Source organism: Anser anser, assembly GCF_964211835.1.
Source record: "Anser anser genome assembly, chromosome: 13".
NCBI classification, from domain to species: Eukaryota; Metazoa; Chordata; class Aves; order Anseriformes; family Anatidae; genus Anser; species Anser anser.
In genome coordinates, this window is record NC_139734.1 from 18,980,075 (window position 1) to 19,003,260 (window position 23,186).

At 35.2% G+C, this 23,186-nt stretch overlaps 1 protein-coding gene and 1 long non-coding RNA gene across 36 annotated transcripts in view; one reads left to right on the forward strand and one right to left on the reverse strand.

Moving 5' to 3' along the window:
- The window catches only part of PCDH11X (protocadherin 11 X-linked), a 490,740-nt gene that overhangs the window by 443,029 nt on the left and 24,525 nt on the right, over positions 1 to 23,186 (reverse strand). For 31 of the 35 annotated variants that reach the window (XR_014572099.1, XR_014572100.1, XR_014572101.1 and 28 more), the window contains exon 1: positions 4,897 to 5,099. The exons of 1 other annotated variant lie outside the window; for it this stretch is intronic. Coding sequence is in view for 25 of the 34 variants with exons in the window: in XM_083797764.1 (XP_083653890.1) it covers positions 4,897 to 4,948 (52 nt within the window). In the remaining 9 variants the exon portion in view is untranslated. Of the gene's footprint in view, positions 1 to 4,712; positions 4,818 to 4,841; positions 5,100 to 5,352; positions 5,375 to 23,186 lie in introns of those variants that run through there. 3 more of the 35 variants (XM_083797785.1, XM_083797783.1, XM_083797784.1) reach the window with 3 other exon arrangements.
- LOC310881076 lies at positions 5,116 to 14,104 on the forward strand. Its single transcript, XR_014572115.1, has 2 exons — positions 5,116 to 5,244; positions 10,304 to 14,104. It is a non-coding gene; the product is annotated as an uncharacterized lncRNA (long non-coding RNA).

A 23,186-nucleotide genomic window follows, 5' to 3' on the forward strand; every position in this document is an offset into this window, starting at 1 on the left:
GCTTGCCAAGCCATTTTCCCAGCTTTCAAAAGAATTCATTGGTGTCTGTACTGCTGACTTCTGAACTAGAAAGGCAAATGGACCAGATGGACAGAATGGAAGGTAGGAGGGGGAAAAAGAAATTACAAATTGGCTCTTTCATCTGAGCATCTATGCACTTAAATGCACCTGCTTTTTTGTCCGATATACTAACTAATAATGACAATCCACATATTATCATCGTTCATTATTATCTTCTTTTTGTAGTTGTCAAATCATATCTACCTTCAGAAGTAGAGAGAATATAAAACCTACAAGTACCTAATCGAGTATGATGTGAAGGTAGAATCTAAATATGTTCTTTATACACAAGGCTCAATCTGGTCCCTTAATAAGGGACTGGATTGCAAGTTCTTACTTATGAAAATCACAGAGAAGTAGCAAATGCAGTGAAGAGGCCAACTGTAGAAGAAGCACTATTTCTTGATACCTAGGTTCAGACATGATTTAGAGTATGAATAAATAACATTTGATAATATTTTGTAACTGCAACAAGTTTTGAGGAAAAAAAGGAGCATAGGCTGTTTAAATAAATTGGGAATATTGCATTGAAGTTCACAACGGCTACAGTATCTAAATATTGAAAAATCACAATAGAGAAGAAACCCTGAAAATTACTCCCATTCTTATCTTCATATTCCCAAACTATTTTAATTACATAGACTAATTTAGCTAGTGTACCACTACTTTTCAATATAATATCCCTTTCATTTGCTGCTAGCAACCCTTGAACCCTTAAATAGGAGTATTGAAATCGCTATGTTAAAACAGTGTTCCTCAAAGCAAAAGATCCCCATGACATGGACTCTCTTTTTTCAGACAGTAGCATGGTTATGATATTATCTAACTGAAGACTGAGCTATTTGTAACTATTCCAGTTCAGAAAGGCTCCCTCTGAAGTGCCCACTGACAATGAAACAGTTCTGTACTATATTTCAGAGGTTTTGAATTGCTGAATCCTGTTTGATGTTGATACAGATTTCAATTTTATTCTGTAAATCTCAGCTGCTAGACCGTTAGGACTGTTTTCTGGTACCACAGGTTTTTGGTTTGTGGGTTTGTTTTGTTTGTTTGTTTTGTTTTTAGGTGTAAGTCACTAACATAGCTGAATACAGCAATGTCTACCCTCATCATCATACATACAATATTTTACTTCAGACTGACTGGTTTTGATGGTGGTTAACTTGTTTTTCTCTTTTTTCCCTTTAAAAATAAAAAATAAAAGTAAAGCTTTTACTGGTATTTCTTACCATTTTTGATGACAAGAAGAAACACTCTAAAGCTATAGCCTGGCAGGAATCTCCCTCTTCTTTTTAACACCAAAGAAGCAAACGATGGCAAACATCTTTAACTCATTTTCACACTCTAAACTGTTTCAAAGTGAAATTATTTTGCAGCCATCAGTATTTTTCCACCTAATGCACTCCCTACATAATATACTTCATGATCATATTCAAAGAGAAAGACCTACCTCAAAGAGAAACAGACAATTTGCTATATTCTCAAGACTTTCAAATTCATTCCCTCATACGATTTTACTCTAAATCCACTAAAGGACTGATTTATTCTTAGATCTATTTTTTATTAGCGTGATGGTACTGACTTCAATGATGTTTCTTTAATATGATTTTTTTTTCCAGAGATGAACAAAATGAAACTGAAAGTTCCTATCACCAGATGAAAACACCACCTAACACCCATTGAAGTCAACAAAAGAATTAAATGACCGTGAAACAACTTGCTTCTGCCGTTCCATGCTCTCCTGATTCACTCTTCACTGCTTTAGAAACAGAGTATTTTTAGGTTTATTTTTGTTTCCTTCCTCCTAACGCACCCCTTCCCCCCATGCTAAGAAATACTCCTTAGCTAAAGAAATTACAAGTTAACATGCAAAGGACAGATTTCTGCAGCCACAAGAAGAAGCAGTCAAGGTGTGTAAACCAAGAAATTTGTATCTCCTTAATGAAGCTGAATTACATATTCCTGAGACTAATCTATAACTAATAGGAAGAGTGCTTATTAAAACTTGTATCGAGATGTTGGAAACAGTGAGCAAAACCACAAATACACAACAGGCAGTAATTATGCTGTACGGACAAACTGAACTCAATCACTTTGGTATCTGGCATAAACAGTAATTTCTTTTAATTGTTCCAAATTAATCCCTGTCAAACTGTTTTACTAAAATGGTAAGCACAATCCATGTTTGGGAAAACGCATCTAGCAATCACTCAGCAAATATATTTAAAATACCCTGTAACTTATTTAAGAAAACTGTGAGAATATGCAATATAAAGTTTATTTATATAGTGTCAACTCTAGGAAATAGTAGATCCTGCTATTAGCATTGTAAAGTTTTGCACCAGAGCTGCACAGAAAGCTAAGGGTTGAGGACAGAAATATTGGGGGAAAAAAGGTGAAGATCTCCCTGATGATAAGCACCGCTATATATTTTCTTTGACAGAAACACTGTAAACCATTTAAAAAAGCAAATAAGTCTTACAGCTCCAAAGCTAACACAACATTGAGTTTTAGTGAATATATATTTGAAATTGTAGAGCATGACAAACTTTCAAAAACAATGTGAATCATACTATTAGTAACTTGATTTTTTTGCAATGTCATTTTCTTATTTTTTTATTTGTTTTTCAACACATGAACACCTTTTTGCATTAAGTGAAATTTGCTCTAGTTTTATTCCTTGAAAATCTGTTCATGCCTCAAATCTGAAAATTAAATCTCTACTAAAGCAAAGAAATATCATCCATAAGCTAATGGCAAGAGCATGTGGTATCACAAAAAGAAATTACATGAACATATGTGATCATTGGATGTATTTCAACTTCAAATGCATTTTTATTCAAAAGAGAAAGTAAATCTGATTTTAGTCACTTGTGTCAAATCCTTTGAAGCAGTGATTGTCAAGATCACCTGTTTCATACATAATGCATTTTGCATTATTGACTTGCTGCCAGTTAATAACTTTCATTATTGAATAGAAAAAATACACTTCACAGTGTCTACTAAACTATTCAAGTATTTCTGAATAAAAATGGAAATATTGCTTACAGCTGAATACTATATTGTCTATTACCTACTCACAGTAAATATGATTTTGACTAGAGCCCAGGCATATGCATAATGACATTTTGTCATTGTAGACTAGCAGAAATCAGCCCCCTTCTTACCTCAGCCCCCTTCAGTTCAAAACATTGAGACAATGTAACTGAATTAACATAAACTTCTCAAAAGTTCCACTTTTGAATACATTGTTCCCAAAACATTTAGAAAAAAAAATAGTATTTTTTTTCTTTCAATTAAGATTTGTACTATAAAAAGAAAAACTATTTATATTTTGAAATCCTTGTTAAACCCTGGTATCTGCAATATTGCACTAGTTGCATCAAGTTTCTGAAAAGAAAAAAAAAAAAAAAAGTTGTCCCCTGGGTATAAGGATTCATGTATTAAATTTCAATTAATACCAAAACCTTACTCTTTCTATAAATCTTCTTTTTAGTCTTAAGCTTTCATATTTCCATCAATTTCTCTCTATCTCAGCATAACACACTCCCCAAAGCCCAGGCATCCTGTGAAGTTAACTCTCAGATTTCTTTAAAAGGTCCTTGGAGTACTCCTACAAGCCTGAAAGGAAAGGAGGTGCTGAACTTTACCTCTATTATCTTCTCAGTGTGCTCGCATGACATAGGCCCAGGAGATTACAGTAACAAAGCGTTTATAAAACATATTTTAGGATTTGTTTATTCCAGCTTCCCCTCTGTCTGTCTAGAAATGGACACTTCTGTTCCATTTCTAATTCTGTAAGGCTCGTGAACGAACACATTCAAACATACAAACTTCATACACTTATGCAGTCCTTAATTAATGTATTCAATTACAATTATAATTAATAACTAGCTAATAATCAAAGAACTTATATTACTGACAATGAAGAAAATAAGCATAAGAATAAAACAGTTCAGGCAATTTCACATTCACTCTGTTATTCTTGAGAAAACTTCACAGCAGCAAAATGTTTCCTGTTCAATCCACTGCCTTTAAGCAAAGGTTTACAAAATAAAGAAAAAAAAAAAAAAAAGATTTAAGATTCTCGTGGAATCGCTTAGATAAGAAACTAAACATTTTTCATTCACTAGCAGTGCACCTACCCATTTTCAGATGGGATTTTTTGTCCTTTTAATAGATGGCTTAAATGTAAATGAGATTTTAACTAGAAGGTACCGATCAAAAGTTTAAAATATAAAGCATATCACAAAAGAGGTTTTCCATATTTTGGCATACAATTCTCACCAATAAACAGCCTGTTTGTCCAAAGTTGTCACATGTAACACATGGATGCAATACAAAAGAATAAATATTTATAAATAACAAATTTAAACACAACCCTGGAAGCTGTAAGAATGCCATGCACACACACACAAATTACAACCGTGGAAAAAACAGTCTCTTAAGTTGTATATAAGTCCAAAGCTAGGAAAGTAATCAGATTCTTAGCTACCTTCCCCACCTAAATACACAACACAAATAAAAAATTGCAGTATGTAACACAAAAGATTCTCCTATGAGAAGATAACATCAGACAGCAAGGGCTTTTCCAAGGGTAGACCCAAACCACCCGAACAGAAGTTTTATTGGAATACGTCAGAATCACACACCTGTTACAGGAGAGGGGGAAAAAAAGAAAGAAGAAATAGAGAATAAGTAGACATCTCTCCACTAACTGTCCTGGCAGGCCAGTTTCTTCCTGAGAGGCGCGCCAGAGCTCAGCTGGCTTCAGGGCTTACCGGTCCCTCCACAGCCCAGCAGCCTCTTTTAGGAAAACCCATCCTTTTTCCTCACCTGGACGCCCAGACAGAGGCAGCACCTCTACGTGTGAAAGGCCTTGTGACATAAATTGTGGGGAGGCTGGGGCAGTATCACACCTGATGCTTCCCCCTCAGCAGGCCTGAAGGCAGGACAGCGCTTCCTTCTGGAGGCCACTGCCTCCTTCTGGAAGGTTCCTGGGGACGCCACCAGCCTCCCTACAGCAGGAGGCTCCCCCCTCAGCTGCCTTCATGCCACCATCTCCTTCCTGGGGTTCCCCCAGCACCACCCAGTGTAAGGCATGGGACAAGGTACGCGAGTAGCACCTATGACTACCACAAAACACTGAGGAACCTCTCACCCGTGGAACAGCAAATCTACTTGGTAAGAGCTGGCACAGGGCTGCGCATTGTCTTTTTCACTCAGTATGTTGAAAGAAAGCTAGGGCAAGGGCTATAGCTTTTGTAAATTTTTACGTGAATAAGCACTTACAAAGAGTATTGCCCTCTGCACGTTCTGGCCCAGGCTACCGCAGGCTGTCGGCCTACATAAATGCCTGTGTTTCATAGGTTCAGTTGGATAAATTATTCTGTGCTCCCTTTCCCCAAGCTCCCTCAGTGCAATACTTTTGGTACAGACTTTCAGTGGTATGAGAAATAATCCCCGTATTTAGTGCTGTAAAGCACTTCAGGGATCTTCCAAAATGAAAGGTGCTGTATACACTGAAGGTGTTAGCAATAACAGCTGCAGTGCCATGTGGTTTTAGAAAACTCTACGAGGAAAAGTGAACCACCCTTTTTCCTCTACTAGCTACAGAAAATAAAAGTATATAAAAGAAAAAGGAAACCTGTTTGAAACAAGATTTCTCATGATTTACTAAGTGGGACACAAATAGCATGAGTTTGATCCAAGATTGTTAGTTAATTGGCTTAAGATCAAGCCTCAAAATTCATATCTTACAACATTAACAACATGCATTTATCTCTCATGCTCTTCTATCACTCAAATTCAGTAATACCAGCCAATTATTTCCTCGTGACCCAACTGTCTTTAATTAACTGTTCTTCCAATGTTAAGGAGGAATTCTCTCCTTGCTATACCTCTGTAGCATAAAGTGACCTTCATTTCAATACATTGTTACCATGCAAGTAATCAAAGATAGTAGTAACAGCAATGGTTACTTTATACTGTGATTTCTGCAAATTGAGTTATTTCACATTGTTTGATGTAACTTTTAAACAAAGGATGACTAGGAAATTATGTATGAATTGCAACAAAATTTAATGCTTTATATACTAATGGTATAGGACTGAGCTTTTAGTGACTATATCAGCATATGCATGACTAATAAAGATGCCAATATTTATCAGAATTAGTCTAAATATTTTAGAATTATCTTTCTAATTATTAAAAAGTGTCCTGCTTTATTGATATGTATAATAAACCATGTAATTCTATAGTTTGTATAGATAAAAATGTAAAATATTTTTCTCTGCTATTTAAACAGAAAAAAAAAAAAAGGTGAAGCAGAAGCACACCCCTCCTCCCTCAGCCAACCAACCCCCAAAAAACCCTACCACCACTGCAATCCCCTAACTGTTCTGGTAAAATACTTTCTAGTGCATAGCTTCTCTCATCCTGACAGATCCCCAAACTGTTGTAGAGATTGCAAACACATGGATTGCTTCTCAAAGCACTGAAGTTCTGTGCCAGGAGCGCTACACTAAAGTGATTCTGGAAAGGGGATTGAAAACTAAATTATCCAGTGGAAATGATGGAGCATAGCTCTTTAGACTTGGAAGAAAACATACAGCAACATTCAGTTGGACTAGTTGTACAAAAAAAAAAAAAAAAGTAAAAAGAGTCACAGAATTGGATGGAACAGAATTATAAAGATACTTTTAAATGTATTCTAGCAAATTGATGTGCAGGACCCAATTTTCTACTTCAAATTTTGTTTTACCTGTATAGTAAATGTCTTACTAAAAGTGGAGGATCTGGGAAACAATTTCCTATTAAATTGATTCAAAGCCTACTGAAATCAGATGCATCTTCTGCAGGGTTTACAAAATTTGCCAGATTTTCAATTTCCATTTTGCTTTGGAAATTCAATGCCATATCTTAAGAGTAACGTGAGAGAGCCTACATATCTCAACAACAGAACTTTATTCAGTATTTACATAGAATCTTATGTGTCAACACTGAATACTTCATTTTAGATTCTATTACAAGTATCAGACCATATCAAAATGAGCTATACTCTTGACTATAGCCTGTTGTGGTAAAGTAGATGCTTAACAGAATCTCAGAAAAAATGATTTTTAAAGTTTTACAGGAATCCACAAATTTTTTGAAGATACTATGACTCCTCCCTATGAATTCATATTTAAATAACAGAAAATGTGCTATTTGCATTTCTTCACTACCTCCTCACTGAAACTTGTCAACAATTACAATTAAATAAAAGGGGATTTAAAAGATGTACAAAATATTTCTAGTTAGAAATACACGTGTCCATTGAGTAAGTGTGGTCAGCCTACTGCCAACGATCATAGAATCATATAATGTCCAGGCACAAGTGATGTGGCATAGACTAAGGGTTGTAATCTATAACAGGCAGGTTTGGGGTCTTATTTGTCATGCGTCATTCTACAGTCTTCTGACATAGTGCAAGGATGAATGACTTCTTTGAAGGTTTTTAATGAGAAAAAGAGGACACCACTATATTAATAATGAGAACAGCATACATTGGTATATCAGAGTCCTATAGGTCATTGATGTTCATGAAAAAGCTTTTGAAAATTATATTGAAGCGCATTTTCTGAGAGAATATTATGGACCCATGATGCGTTTTATCACTACTGGTGCACTGCACAGAACATTTTTGAAGAAAATGGAATATTGGTTCTTGAAAGTAAGAATTAAATGAGGAAAGCCTTAAAGGAATAGTGTGAACAACTATTAAGGTTTAAAAGAGATGTGTAGTCTTCCCCTATTTTGTCTAAAAGTCATGCCAGTACTCCACAAGCCCAAGTGAAAAAGCTAATTTTGCATATAAACGGAGTGACATCCCCATTGAAAACAGCTTATTATTTAAATGCAAAAAAAAAAAGATAGGAAAAGAGCACAAAAAATATGAAAAACCACACACCAGCCTACTAGCTGAAGTAATCACAACACAGAGAATCTTTGAATAACATGGGATTGTATTAACTACTGTATCATTTGTAAGTTTTCATGCTTCCCATTATGATAATTCCGCCTGTTTCAGTCAACTAGAAATGACCAAAGGCTTTTCAGTTATTTCTGGAGATTAGATGTTTGTATTAATGTTGTAACAGAAATGTCATGAAAACACTAGATAAGAGTATTCCTTTTCATCAGCTAATTATGCCTCCAAATCTAAGACCTACCGAGAAAATGGATGTTTTTCTTCATACACAAAAGTTGTTTTGAATGACTTAAGCAAGATCAACGCAAATGACATAAGGACATAATTATATGTTGCTTGATGAGGTATAAGAACAACAGTGATAAGATTAACTGTTCCATCAATTACTGGTGTAAGAATTAGAAATATTGATTTGTGATTAAGTGTGAATAGAGAAAATAATATTTCAAATCTTTAACCTCTGATGGTGTTTATGTAACTATCAGTTAGAACTGCTAGTGATTTCCAGTAAAATTACAGGTGCTCAGAACTTAGAAAATCCAAACCCAGAGTGTGTAGTAAAGAAAACTTGCTATTCTGTTACAAAAATCTGTCAAAATTCCAAGGTTACATCATCTGTGGTATGTATTAAGCCCTAGAGCAAATTTTCCAAAGACAGTTGTTCTGTTCTGCTATAGGGTCTGGATGTATTAAAGTATTATGGTATTGAAAAGTAGCCACTATTCCTATTAATAATTATTAATAATAATTATTAGGAACCAAATATTAGATGGCTTGACAAGATTACTGGAATACTTTACTGGAACTTAATGATAGTAGTCCCATACATATTGTAAAGTATTATGAGAGATTTTGAACTTTCTCAAACTTGACACTATTAAAAAGAGTGATATAATGTCTTATGTCTCTATGGGCTTTGCAGGCCTATTCGTCTAATACAATTCCACTGTATTTTATGAGACTTGGTACATGACACCTATTTTCTCATATCTAGAGATGATGATTTCCTAGAGGCAGTATAATGTCTCACAGTGATGTGTCTCTATGCATCAGTAGAAGCATGCATATCATCTATTTGTAGACTACTGCCAATACCAGCATTAGTGATTTTTTTTTGTTTTGTTTTGCTTTTTTTGATTGTATGCCACATATCACATTTTTTTTTTCTTTTTCTGACAGAGTTTGAGGAAGTGTATTTTTCCTTAGTGCACAGTGTGGATGGATGCTGCATTTTTTCAAATGGAGAATAATTCTCTGTATCTGAGAGATACTGACAAGTCTGATTTTTTTTTAAATCAGTTCAAGAGGTTTATGTTCAGGCTTGTCTGGAATGTGAAGGCATACACTTTTTGATCAAATCACAAAAATACAAATACTTGTAGTTCCTCTTCTATCGTCATGCAATGTTTTCTTGTAGCAGAAAAAATGTGATGTCTTCATGGAACTTACTGTGTCAAGAGTATTCTGCCATGTATTTGCTGGTGTATTCTACTCTTACTCGACTTAAAACACACAAATACGAGCTTGAGATAGATTTGTTTGTTTGTTTGTTCCTGGAAAAATATATTCAGTTATCAGAATCCATTGTTTAAATTCATATGATTTCAGGAAGATTTCAGGAGAAAAAGGAAACAATTATGCTAGTCACACAGCATCCTTTCTTATACAATTAGATATCGTTGCAGTGGGGTTCTCTGTTGTTTGTTCATTTATTAGTTTTAACACAGAGGCATTAGGGGAATCCAGTTAAAAAATATCTGCAAGACGAATTTCTAAGCTGATGACCAAAATAGTGTTGTCTGGAATGCAGATTATGTTCAGATGTGTGCTTTTCACATGGTCTCTGGAGAACAGTAAAAGCTTTGCACTCTCCTTGACTGCTAATATTTTAGAATTCTATCAGACACAGATAAAACAATCATTAGAAATTCAGCCATCTCATTAATCTTGCATTTGACCTGAAATTAAGAAGGTGAATAATCATATTGAAATAAACCTGTAGTTAAGTATTTAACGATATAGTTGAACAGTACAACTATTTTTAAAGAAGACTTGCTATCAAAAATTTTATTTCATAAAATTTAAAATCATGCAAATTATACATTTTTTTGTTTTATTTAAAGAAAATGTCCGAAAGCTTAAGCTGAAGCATTAAGTTAGCTTACTTAAGCTCAAGTTATCATTTATCCCCACTAATGACAGTCACCAACGAACAACCGAAAATTTTAAAATTGCTGAAAATGATGAAGAGTTTATCATATTTTGTTCCAGCACAGGGCTCAGGTTGCAAGACTTGAGGGGTACAGATCAATCCAGCCTTCGGCCTTCTTTTTAAAAGAAAAAAAAAAAAAAAAAGATGCAAGATCCTGCTTTGTTTACTTAATTTCATTTTTTGTTGTTTGTTTGTAGACTGCTATCTGAGATTGGATTGAGCATATGTGAGCAACTCATTCCTAAAATGTTAGTTTTTACATTTGCTTCCTACAAGCATTAAGTAATACTGACCCTTTTCATGTTTCTGAGCATAATTCAATAACCCAAATAGGTTTCTAAAACAAATGTTACTACTACCTTTCATTTGCTAGTTTTTAACTTTGCTCAAGAGAACTAAGAGCTTATGATTTGGAGAATACGTAATTAGTATCCTCTCTGTCTGTGGGCACTTTTGATCTTTTATAGTAGTGGGAAGAAAAAAGGTCACATATAGGCAGATATCTCAACAACACCAGCACTGGTAAGACATTGCAGAGTAAGAGAAGAATGTTTTCACTAGAAGCATGAATGAGTTCCTGGTCTTCCTTAAGCAAACGTACAGAGAGCTAAATATTAATTCTCTGCAAGAAAAGAGCAAAATAATTGTGTGCTAAGTTGGATTTAAGTAGGTCGTACTATCTTTAGATTTCCTGTATATGCACATATGACTTTGCATGTGATAGTTCAAATGTATCATCCTCTATTAAAAATGAAAGATGCTTTATTTATTTATTTATTTATTTTCACCCAGTGCTTTTGCAAATTGTCTTTGTGTAAGTCTTCATTGTTATGTTTTAGCAAGCAGGCCACCTAGTGCCTAACAGTAACAAGTACTCTATAACGATCTTAGAAGTTTTGCAAGAATTAACACTACCCTCGGTTGACTGGCTATCAAAATCGTTTTACTTTGTTACACTTCTGCAAAAATAAGAGAATTAAGTATTTTTTCCCCATAAAGTGGGATTTTGACAGTTTCCTGTAAAATTTTTGAATATGGAATAGATACACACCTTTTTCTTGTTATGAAAGATCGACTTATTTTCTTTAAAAACTAATTTTGTGAGTAATCAAGCTTCTTGTACAATTTCAACCTCTTGCTGAAAAAATAAATGGCAATCTTTTTCTGCAACTAAGATTTTCTATTATTCTTGGACACGTAATTTCTCATCTAATAGACTGAAGAACAATGTAGAATTTTAATAGTGTGAATGACACATCTGGTATTACCATTGCAAGGGGAATTTCCTCCTAATTTCATTTGTGTCAGTATTTTAGAGTCCAATTCAGCTTCTTTTAAGATAGTTGGCAAGGTTTCTGTAAACATCAAGAGATACAGTGCCTATTAAGCTTTCCATTTCATCTTGGTGATATACTGCTTTCCTGTACACTCACTGGAGTGAAAATTTAATAATCTCAAGAAGCAGACAACAGTCCCTCAACATAAAAAAAGACTTTGTTTCTATACTCAGTTATACATTACCCTCTATGCTTTCGCTGAAATAGTGATATTTGTGGTAAGACTATGTTCCAAGTTATTAGAAGATACTGAAAATATTTTATTATTCAAATTCTATAAACTAATTTTCAAACATTCTAATTGGATACGTCTCAGTGAAAGTAAGTGAAATCACAAATGGTTTAGGCAGAACCAATGCTTTAGCCCTCCTAAGCCCCAGTAGGACTTAGGTTCCCACAGCACTGGGAAATGTGTATCCAGTGCTGGGTATCTCAGCCTGTGCTCTTGAAGCTCAAGTCGAATACTATTTCTAAAGCCTGTTTATTCTGGAAAGTATAATACCCTGAATCTTATCTTTCTGCTTCATTTTGTAAAGTTAGGACATACATGTGTGCATTTATATATACATAGTTCACGTGAAGAAGAAATAATGAAAAGCATTCAGTGAAACAAAGTTCTTTTGAGTGTTGAACCAAAATTTAAGGGAACACAACCACTATTTATAAATCTAGCTCAAGGGACTGTTTAAAAAAGACTTCTCTTTCCCAAAGACTTCTTCTGTAGGTGACTGTGACCATATAGCTGTGCAGCTTTATCCATTTAGACTGTGCTGTATCTGCTACTGATGATGGGCACTTACAGCAAGAAAAAAATCACTCTGACGTGTTATACCCATAACGCTTTTCCCAGCCTAGAACAGAAAGTAAATTCTGAATATGTTTGAAAGAAAAGACTACTTTGTGGCAAGTGAAATCTCCCATTTGCCAAAGTTTAAGTGTTCGTGACCTATCTAAAAATTTTATTTAATACGATCAAATTCCCCTGTAGCATTTTGTGAAATTTTAAAGTTCCACAGTAAAAAACAATTTATCCTTTCTGAAACAGTATAGTCTTATTTTCATTCTCTTGATATACGGTAGCCAGTGTTAGAAAGGTGAAGGAAACACATCCATACCTGCTTTATTGGAAACTTATGCTTTTGTGATTTGATCCACAATATCCCTACTCAAATGTTAAGAACAGCAAAAAATAAAAAAATAGAACTACTACTTATTATCTGCCTCCCCAAATCTGGGGACTGGATGATAGAGCCACAAACGCCTGTGATAATTAAAAAGAGAGTAAATGAACCAGATCGTGACATGACCATGTCCCATTATGGATTTTCGTTGTATATGAATGAATGTTAAATTCCTCTACTACCATCGTGCTGTGGTGAGAGAGCATTCCCAGAACTAAGAATCAAGGGCTAAATTGGTCTCTAATGGGGCTACAGTGGACAATATCATGATACAAGGATTAATTCTCAGTTTTGCTGGGCTTCCAGAAGCTGACAGAAATTTTACTTTTCTCAGTCCTGAGGAATCAACGATGAAGCTGAATCCAAGAAGTGAAAACGTCAATACTGGCTGCAGAAATGGCAGCACTATCAATGCTGCCTGTCCTGTGCTGCCTAGCAGTTTTCCTTTAAGAGTGATGACTGTTAAGGAACTTGCTTAATCTACGCACACGTGTCTGGAGTGGAGGACCTGCGACTGGTTGTTGTCATCAGCGTGTAACATCCCTTGGGTGACAGGTTCTCTCATTCTTCTGACTGCTCATGCATATTGACAAGGATGCTGCCTGCCAAAAATGACAATACTACACAGCGTTTCTTTAGCTGTATCCAGCCTCCTAGATTGCTGCATGCCGCTGAACAGTCTGCTAAACCAGACTCTTTTTCACAAGTATCTCCTGTACCAAGTGTTTTCAGATCTTTAAGAACCGGGGTCCTTCCCTGGAAATCTCAAACTTATTTTTCTAATAGGGAGGGAAGGGACTTCAGGAGAGTCAAGTCACGCATAACAAGCCTTGTCCTATTATAAGGCTAATCTATAAGGCTCAGTCTTTATTCTTTCTATCCTCAGCATAAAACCAGATTAGGAATAACAACAAAAGGTTTTGGTTTTCTGATGAGCTAAAGCAGGCTGGAGGGACGATGGAGTGGGCAGTTGCATTTTCAACAGTTACATCTGTTCGAAGCTCGAGCACCATGCACTGCTGCAAGAGGAGCGTAGAAATGCCAGCGTATCTATGTATCAAATCTAGTCCTGCGGTAGAAACACTAGTGTTACTTGGAAAGTGGTTAATCACTTCTAATTCTTCTATTTGAGGAAATGGCCAATAGTATTAGCCATGCAAGCCTCTGTGCACTAATGTAATTAGTCTTATGCATTTTAAGACCAGATAGAATGGTATTAGAGAGAATGGAGGACTATTTTAATTGGATGATGGCAAAATCCCTCTAAGCACTATGGCTGTCTCCTGTGTTCAAAATCCTTTAAAAAGTTAACAGATTCCAATTGTTTTCTGCAGTAACAGTATTTCTATCTAAATTATATTAAATGTGTCAGCTCATTTCCAGAGTAAAAAATGATAAAAGCACATTCAACTTCTGCAAAGCTGATCACTTTAAAGAAAAAAAAATAAGATAATTAAAAGCTGTTACAACTGACAATACAACACTGCAGCTTCAAAATTCTCCACTAATTACAGCTGCTAACTTTTAATAGTAACTGTAACAGTGAGTCAGATTTGACATTACAATAGCATCCCAATCTCTTCTTTGGGAGAAAGACTCTTGGGAAAATACAATCACAAGGTGAAGATACCCAGCCACGACCACTGCAAGTTTTGAAAAGACAGTGATTGCTTTCTTTTATATTCTTGCTGAGGAATCTAGATTAGTTCTCCCTTGAATGCAGTCTTTAACCAGGTCAAATGTTACCACGTGGAGCTGAGTCTCTGGCAAATTAAGGGGTCTTAAAGGGAATGAACACAAGTCCTTAAAAATACCTTCTTCAATAGGTAATTTCCGAGGCAAGTGTAGGGCTGATATAAATAGCTTCATACTGTTCCTGCTCTTGTAAAGTATTTTCATGATGCGACAGAGGAAAGGCATTCTGAAGAATATTGTACTTCTTGATTTGGTATTAATTAACCTTTTCTCAGTTTAGTATTAATATGCCACAGAAGGCAGAGAAATTTTGAAACTGCTATAGCTTAAAAACGGTGTATGGATGTTTTTGTCCTTCAGAAATCAAGCATCTACATTGTCTTTAATACGGATTAAAGGAGGGATGAAAACAAAAATTAGAGCCAGTTGGCTTTTATTCATCTGTACAACAGTTGTTGACTCCTGGTCTCCCAGTCAGCCAGACCAAAGACTGGGGCAGCATGTTTCCCCTTTAAGCTTGTGCAATTGGCATTTCTTTCTACAGAAGTAGGATACAGAAGTGGAAAGGACTGAATTCCTCATGGGAAGCTGAGACGTTTCTCATGATGGACATTTTGTCTAGGACTTGAGAAGACTTGACAGGTCCTGTACTGTGTATGTTACTTGTAGCTTTTAAATCTTAAGGCTGCACATCTCTATACTCTAAGGACACTTACTGACCCTCATGTGAATTTAGGGTTATTTACTGTATCTGACAACCTTTAAATCACAGTGGTTTTTAAATCAAATCAGTTTCACTGATTTTTAATTGTCACTGAGAATTTGCCTACATAAAGTAGTTCCATCGGATTGTATTACTGATACAATGAACAGAAATTGCAAGATATCTTAAGAAAACACAAAATTTAATTTTTGTCTACTATTCGTCTACTGTGCTGAAATGAATATTAAGATCATTTTAAGATCAATACACCGTGAAAAACAGAAACTGAGGCACATTGTTTTCAAGGATAGTCAGCACTGTAGGTTTGTCAAATTAATGGGCAATTCTTTGTGAACTTCGTCCCTTATCCTGGCTGTTTCTCCCAGTAAGCAAGATTAATATTAAATAACTCTTACTGAGGAAATCTTTTGGCCTCAAGCTAATGCCAGTGTTCAGGTATGGAAGAATTATTTCATTAGAGTTTGACCTGCTACACTTCCAAGGAGAAAGAAGAGTAGAGAAACATAAGGCCAGGGTTTTCAGTGTCAGAAGTGTGCTCTGATTTGTGGTTTTGCATAATTCCCAAAGAGTCTATTTTGAAAAAGGGTGCAACAGAACAGTGAGAAAATATTTAGTGTTGGCTTACCATCCCTTAACAAATATTTTTTTAAGATCCAGCTACTTGGAAAATTCACATCTCTATTAAAACTGAGTTTCAAAAGGAACCACCATCCTGTTCCCGCAGTAGACAGCAAGACATCAGTCAGACATCCCTTGTCACAAGGGTTCACAGCAAGGGAGATTTTTGCTTGCTTTGTAATTATTTCAAACGATGTGGCCATCACGGAGTGAATCATGTAGAGCAATTAATAAGGACCCATACATTGTTGCTCTGCTATGACATTTTCAGAGGACTTAAATGCTAATCATGTAAAATCATTTCAAGGCTACTCTTGGTCTAACTATACCCTATACAGACCTCGCTTATCTCCCTGTCTTATCAGGCAATATTCAGCTATCCCGAACCTATGACATGGGGAGGAAAAACATTCTCAGTATTGCTTCAGGCCTCATCTGGTATTAAAAGTAATTGAAGAGTAACATTTCCTTCCATTTAAAGTATCCCAAGAGTAGAAGTTAGTGGAAAAAACTTTGAAGAGCAAATGAGGAAGGTTCTAAAAGAAAAATACCCAAGGGATTGTATCTCAGACACAAATATATATATATATATATTTTTTTTTTTTAAATTACAGGTGCTCATAATTACTTGTAAGGCAGAAAACTAATTATGGTAGTCTTCAGGGAATTTAAACATCGTAAATACTGAGTGAAAAAAGCCTGTTTTTTAAAGGTTATTTGTATACATTGCTTATACTTTCAGTTGTCACTGGTATGTAAACATTTCTCGTTTTTTCATTTTGTTGTTACACATAAATTTATTTTTATGTTAAATAATGAATACACCTCAGTAAATAAAAAAATAGACCTCAGTTCTTTCTGAAATTTCCGCTTTTGAATGTTTTTAAAACTTTTCTTCTTATAAACAGAATATTCCTGTGCTTGCTCAATGTATTGCCGCTATATATAGTATATATTTAAACGATGGCAGAAAAAGCGTAATTTTCCTTGAATGTGAATTGACGTGTTCTTATACTAACAAATTATAAACAGTTAAATATTTTTCATATGTTACTACATAAAATGGCTGTTGTACTAGAATATAACAACAGAAAAAAAGATTTTGCTTAAAATATTAAAGTCAAACACTGAGAACAGCTTAATATTTTTTGAATAAGGCTTTTGCATGTATCCTAGTTACTGTTATCTTCTATATACTACATATTTAATTGTTGTTCAGATGCAAAATACCACAACCCAAGGAAAATGTGTACAAGCTGTAAACCACGTGTCCCTCTCTGCATGTCAACTATGTTGGCAAAATACAGAGCAGAGAAGAAAAACATCGGTTTTATTGTATATTCCTTAGCTAATGGATTACTACAGCATGTCTGAACTCACCAATAAGTTGTAAAATTAATCAGAATAAATTACAATTAAGTATGCTTTTTGCTCAATAAACTATGACTTCTCAGCACTGTGGTTTATCACGTATGGTTTCCAGTTGCACATTATACAGAGAGGAAGCTATGAGCTTTAAATATCTCCTTTTGCATTGACATTAGTAAAACAGAAAGGATGGGAGAAGTGAAAGAAAAAAGAAATATTTTTTCCATAAAAGTAGCCCCCCCCCCCCCAATTTCTTACCTGATTTTTAAATAAAAGTATTTTAAATAAAACAAACTAAAGCCTACCCCAGTGTAATCCCAGTAAAGTCAATGGCATAGAGATATAATTAATTTTAAAGAACAGTACAGCCCTGTATTTTGCTTTGTATTGATGTTCCATTGATTTGGGCAAGACTCCCATTGCTCTAGTCCAATTGGAGTCAATGTTAATTTTGGTGTGGTGTGTGAGAGATTCACTGTTGCAGTATTCCTGGTCTTACTGTGGCATAAGCCATCTCTAATATTATGGCATTGCAAATCTTATCCCGAGTGCTGCATTTGATGACACCGATAAACTCCACTTACTGTAGTAAACTACATTGAAAAATCTCACATTACTAACTCGAGATTGCATGGACCCTCTCTGTGTGTTACATGGCTTTGAAATACAGCACCTGGGAAGTAAAATCCTGTGAATGAACACTTAAAAGATCTTTTCAGCCATAAACTTTTACCTTGGTACAGCTAATTAAGTCATCAGTTAGGTCTAACTCTAATATTCTTGGTTTATGTACTTTCCACTTAGATCTAGATTCATTTGAATCTGTAACAAGTTGTCTCATTATCCATTCCAGGTAGGTCCCAGTGACAAAGTCTTATACGGTCAACCAGTAATTAATTAGCAGAAAATAGCTATACCTCTTTGCATTTGGCAAAAATGTGTCTAGTTCTACAAGTATGCTAATGAACAGACAGATTACCATGTACTATTAGATGAGTTACAGCAGTCTAGCTATAGATAAAAAACTAATGATAAACATGGTTATTCAGTTTCTAAAAATAATTTCAGCATATTAATTTGCATGATGATACTGTCAGGTTCTCTGAAAAGCCTTTTTTTTTTTCCTTCTAAAGTAGGGCCACTGACTTTTTTTTTTTAAATAGCATCTCATGAACTACTTCAGTAATGGTGATTAAAAAAAGTCACAGCAGAAAGACCATTTCTTTTTCTTCCTACAATGTGGACAACTGAACTGCTTAGAACTAGGTTCATGAAATATGTGGGTTGCTCTTTGGAAAGCTGGATGTATAATCGAGCTCTGTGGTTAGCCCGTGAGGAAATAATTTAAGACTTGTTTGTCCTTCTGGACCCCAAGCGGACAGAACCAGAGATGGTGGCACAGAATTACCAGTCCCACTGCCGGGTCTGCTAGGCACAAACGAACTACCCAGGGGTGTGATAATCGGCGGCAACCTTTTCTAGAGTGACCATGGAAAAGTGATGCTCCGTCAAGATGCCACGGTGACAAAGGAAGACAAGTAGCGGAGCACACGCCCTGGACTTCAGAATGCCACTCAGCTTAGGCAGGGACTCCACCCTGATAACGCAGGAAAAGGAGCAGACGTACCGGGAGACCCGCTTGGTTTCACGGGGAATCCATGGCTGAGCTGGGGTGCAAAAAGGACACGCAGGCCGCGTGTGATTCCAGCATGGAGCCGGGCCCTTTACTGAGGCACACAGTAGTAGGACAAGAGACAGTCATAAACTGAAACAGGGAAGGTTCTGCCTGGTTGGTTAGGGGGAAAAAAAAGAAAAAAAAATCACTCGGGATAATTAAGCTTTGGAACAGGTTGCCCAGGGAGGATGTGGAGTCTCTCTGTGGATGTTTTCAAGGCCTGACAGGGCAAAGCCTGAAGCAACCAGTTCTGAATTCAGCGCTGACATCTCTCTGAGCAAGAGGAGATTGGTCTCGAGACTCCCAAGGTTCCTTCCAACGTGAATTATTCTATAATTCTATAAAAATTTAATCGCAAGGATAAAATACAGGTATAAATATGAGCTTGATTTGTGGGATGCAGTACTTTCATTTCTTTAATCTTGTGCCAGGGTAAAGGTATAAAAAAATCTTCACAGGAATCACATTTGTGTCAGGTCAAAAAGTCTGTGTCAGTTTTTTTAATATCAGCCAAAGATTATCAAAGACAAAAACTTGATGAGCATTCTGCATAATTGAAAAAGCAAAAACTGCTCCTCAGAACTATTTTAAATAATTCGTAGCAGTACCAGGCTTATTGGGCATGTTTTTCCTTTCTGCTAATGAAAATGATTTGAACCATGAAAATAGGTTCATCTTTAATCCCAAATACTGATTCAAGGGGGGAAAAAAAGTATTCTGTATGTATTATGGATTTGTTAAACTAGGCAGCATACCTTGAAAAATGGAAAATTTCCAAGCAAATGGAAAAAATATTTCTCACATGATGTAAATAGCACTTATTACCATAGTTAAGCACACCATTTTACGTTCAGTTCAGGAACAATGATTCAGTGTTTGTTATAACAGTACGCATTTTCAGCAAGAGAAAGCATTCATCCTCATCACCAAGTAAGTTAAAATAACGTCTGTGTAAGAAAATATACTTTCCACATAATGAGAAAAAAAAATAAATAAACTTCATGTAGCATTCCAGATTTTGAAACGACTGATTCAAAGCCAGAGTCTACAGAACTGTCTTAAATGGATTTCTGCTTGCTGTGGTGCCAATTTATATCACCTCCCTAGCCTGGTTACCAGTGTTTTGAGGAATATGTATATACGAACCCTCAAAGACAATGGAAATTTACAGCTGTTACAGCTATGCATCTTAAAGGCTGTAGTGTTTGTAGCCATACAGCTAGAGTAGTCTGTAATGTCCACCTGATTACTTTCACTGCTGCTTCATAATGATCATTCTAGAAAATGACATTGTGTTCTGTGTATCTGCAGACCTTAAAGAAAGTTTGGCCATTGAGAAATTACACAGTCATTGTACAAATAAACTGTAACAAAGTGGAATAAGTATTCTGCCGTTACAGATGGACTTAAAACGTTCAGGCACAAGTATCTGATTTCCAAAAAACCCTCTGAAATCAGGAGCAATGTTCTAAGCAGTAAATTCAGATTTGTTTTTCAATCTGTATCTGTGTAGTTGTGAACATGTTATATACAATAGCCCTTCATAAATTAATTGTGATCCCACAATATCTCAGAAACAAGTATGTTAGTTAATTTAGTTTGTTAAAAGATTAAATATAGTAGGTAACTGAAATTGATATGTGTTTTATGTAGGTGCAATTCCAAAATAAATAAATAAATAAATTAGCAGCTTACCTTTATGTTTACAAACTTTTTAAATGGATGTAATAAATAAAGGATGCCATGTCACTAGTCAAAAGTTAGAACTACCTCAAACATTTTCCTTAAGCTACAGAATGAAAAAAGGAGAGAGAAAATACGTCTTTTCCCCTAAACTTATCTGAAATTATAGCCAGTAGGCGGTCGTGCTTTAACTTTAAAAAACATGCCTGAACTTTATGACTTTCTGCCTTTATATTCCAGCAGGGTTTATTTTTGGTTCCTTTCCAACTGAAAAAAAATGGACTATGAGATTCTCTTCAGGTTTAAAATAATTAGTAAACCCTTAGAATACTCATTATAAATAGATCAAAGCTTCAACCCAACTTCAATACAAAGGCAAGCCTTTTAGATCAAACTTGAACTACCACCCATCCCACATATGTCCTGCTGATATCTTACTTTGGGTTCTGTTTAATTATTAACACCAAAATACTGAATTATTTAAAGAAAAATAATAAGAAATTTAATTTAGACAACTTTTATACCAATTACATTTTCTCATTTCTTTTTTCTTTTCTTTTTAATATGGTGTGGTTTTTGAAGCACCTCTACATTTATCAACAAAAATACATACTACGGTGTAAAACTGGTACTAAAAGGTGGGACTTAAATTTGCCCGTTTTCTGAGAATTGTTTTGATTCTGTTGGGTAGGTTTCATGTAGGTTGACCTGTTTATCACCAATGTGAAAGCAACCATTTAAAAATAAAATCAAAGTCAAAACCAAACTTCTGTGTTTCCAATATTATCTTTGAACACCTATAGGAACAAAGGGCAAACTCTGCACTAAGAATGTAATGTCATCTTCTGTATTTTTTATGTTAATTTTTTCTTTTCCAACTTGCTGAGATGGAATTATGAAACTCACAGTAACTTTTCTCATGCCAGGAACAGAAGTCCATAAAGTACGTACCTATTTTCACTTCCTATTGGTTATTCAGGAATAAATGTATTCATTGCACTCACTTCATATTCCTAGATTGTTGAGGCAAGCGTTGCGAGTTTACGTTTGTACCTCACCTTCAGCAGTCAATCCTGATGAGAACTTTTCAGTTCTCCATAATCTAAATTCTAAAACTCAAATTACCCTGATTTCCAAAGGATTTATTTCATGCCAGTATTATTTGTCAGAGAGAATACTGGCAATGCTGAGAATCATTACTGTAAGAAGTAAAGAAATAAACACAACAGAAGTAATTTTAAAATAAAACCCATGTTTTAGAAATCATCTAACCCAAAAAAAGAAAAGCATGTAAATATTTCTTCAAACATAACTCTCCTTCTCATTCACTGTTTTTTGTCAATCCTAAAAAAATAGTCTTTGCAGTTGCTCCACCGGACTGAAAACTCAGAAACAGTACAAAGAGGAAAACATGCAGCAAACAAATTTCCCCTAATTCTCCCAGATAAAATACACTCATTCAAGCTTCAGTACTGCAATCTCAATAACCGTTGCTCGGTATTCTTCCACTTTTTTTCCTTCTACACTTGCTTGAGTTCACCATATAGATTTCAACAGCTGCACAGTGTATAGTGCACAGTATATTACTGTGTAGCAGTTAAGACTAAATAAGCAGATCTTTCTTTGGGTTTTTCATCCCCACCAGACTAAGATGTCTCTATTAATTCAAATCCTCTGGTATAATTTATCTGGCAAAATGAGGCACCAAACGTTTGCCACAGGTTAGAGAGCACTGTTGAAACGAAATAAATTATTCTGTGCTGCTACCCTAGAAACAAAAAATGAAGTGAGGTTCTGATACATTTTGCAACCCGGTGGGTTGAAGCTGCAATGTATTTTAATTTAGATGAGATTGGAAATTTTTGTTATATCACACTAATGCGACTGAGACCATATTAAGTTTAACTGATAGTTCTAAACGAAGGTGTAACTTCTTAAATTTAAGATTAGCCTTAAAAACAAAACAAAAACCGAAGTAATTATCTAAATGGTTACATTTTATTTAGGACGCATGATACTAATTTTAGTTGATGTTCATGTAATTAATCTAATTTGCACACATTCATATGCGTTCACATTCTTATTAAAGCTGGTTTTCCCACAGAACAAATCAAGCAAAAATTATTCAGCAGTTGAAGCAGAAGTCAAACCAAAAAGTATTTCCTCTGGGATGTGAATAACTCGTGGACTCTTATCCCATTATAGCTTTCACTCCAGCTTCATACAAATCTTTTGGTCGGTTTGAACATACAAGTGTGTAGTTGTGCATGCCTCTCTCAGTAGCATTAACATACAATTGAAAAGCAAGATACAGTTTTCTTATTTCTCATGAAACTTTGGGAATTTAATCACTTTCCCAGCATGTAATTCTTTCAGTAACCTTAATGAAAATTCCATGAAAAAACAAACAAACAAAAACCAGAAACAAACAGCACCAACAATAAAACCTGCATGAATATCAAATTCTGAGAATATAGATTTGGGTTTAAAGTTTCATCATTTTCTTTTCTGCGTACACACAAATCAACATAGTTAAGTATAAATTGAAAAGTAGTTTAGAGATTACTTTGTTAGTAGCAAAAAAAAGGATATTCACGTGACATACAGAATCAGGCAGCACTATAAAGTAAGAGCTTCCCAAGGTCTGTTGAACTAACAAAT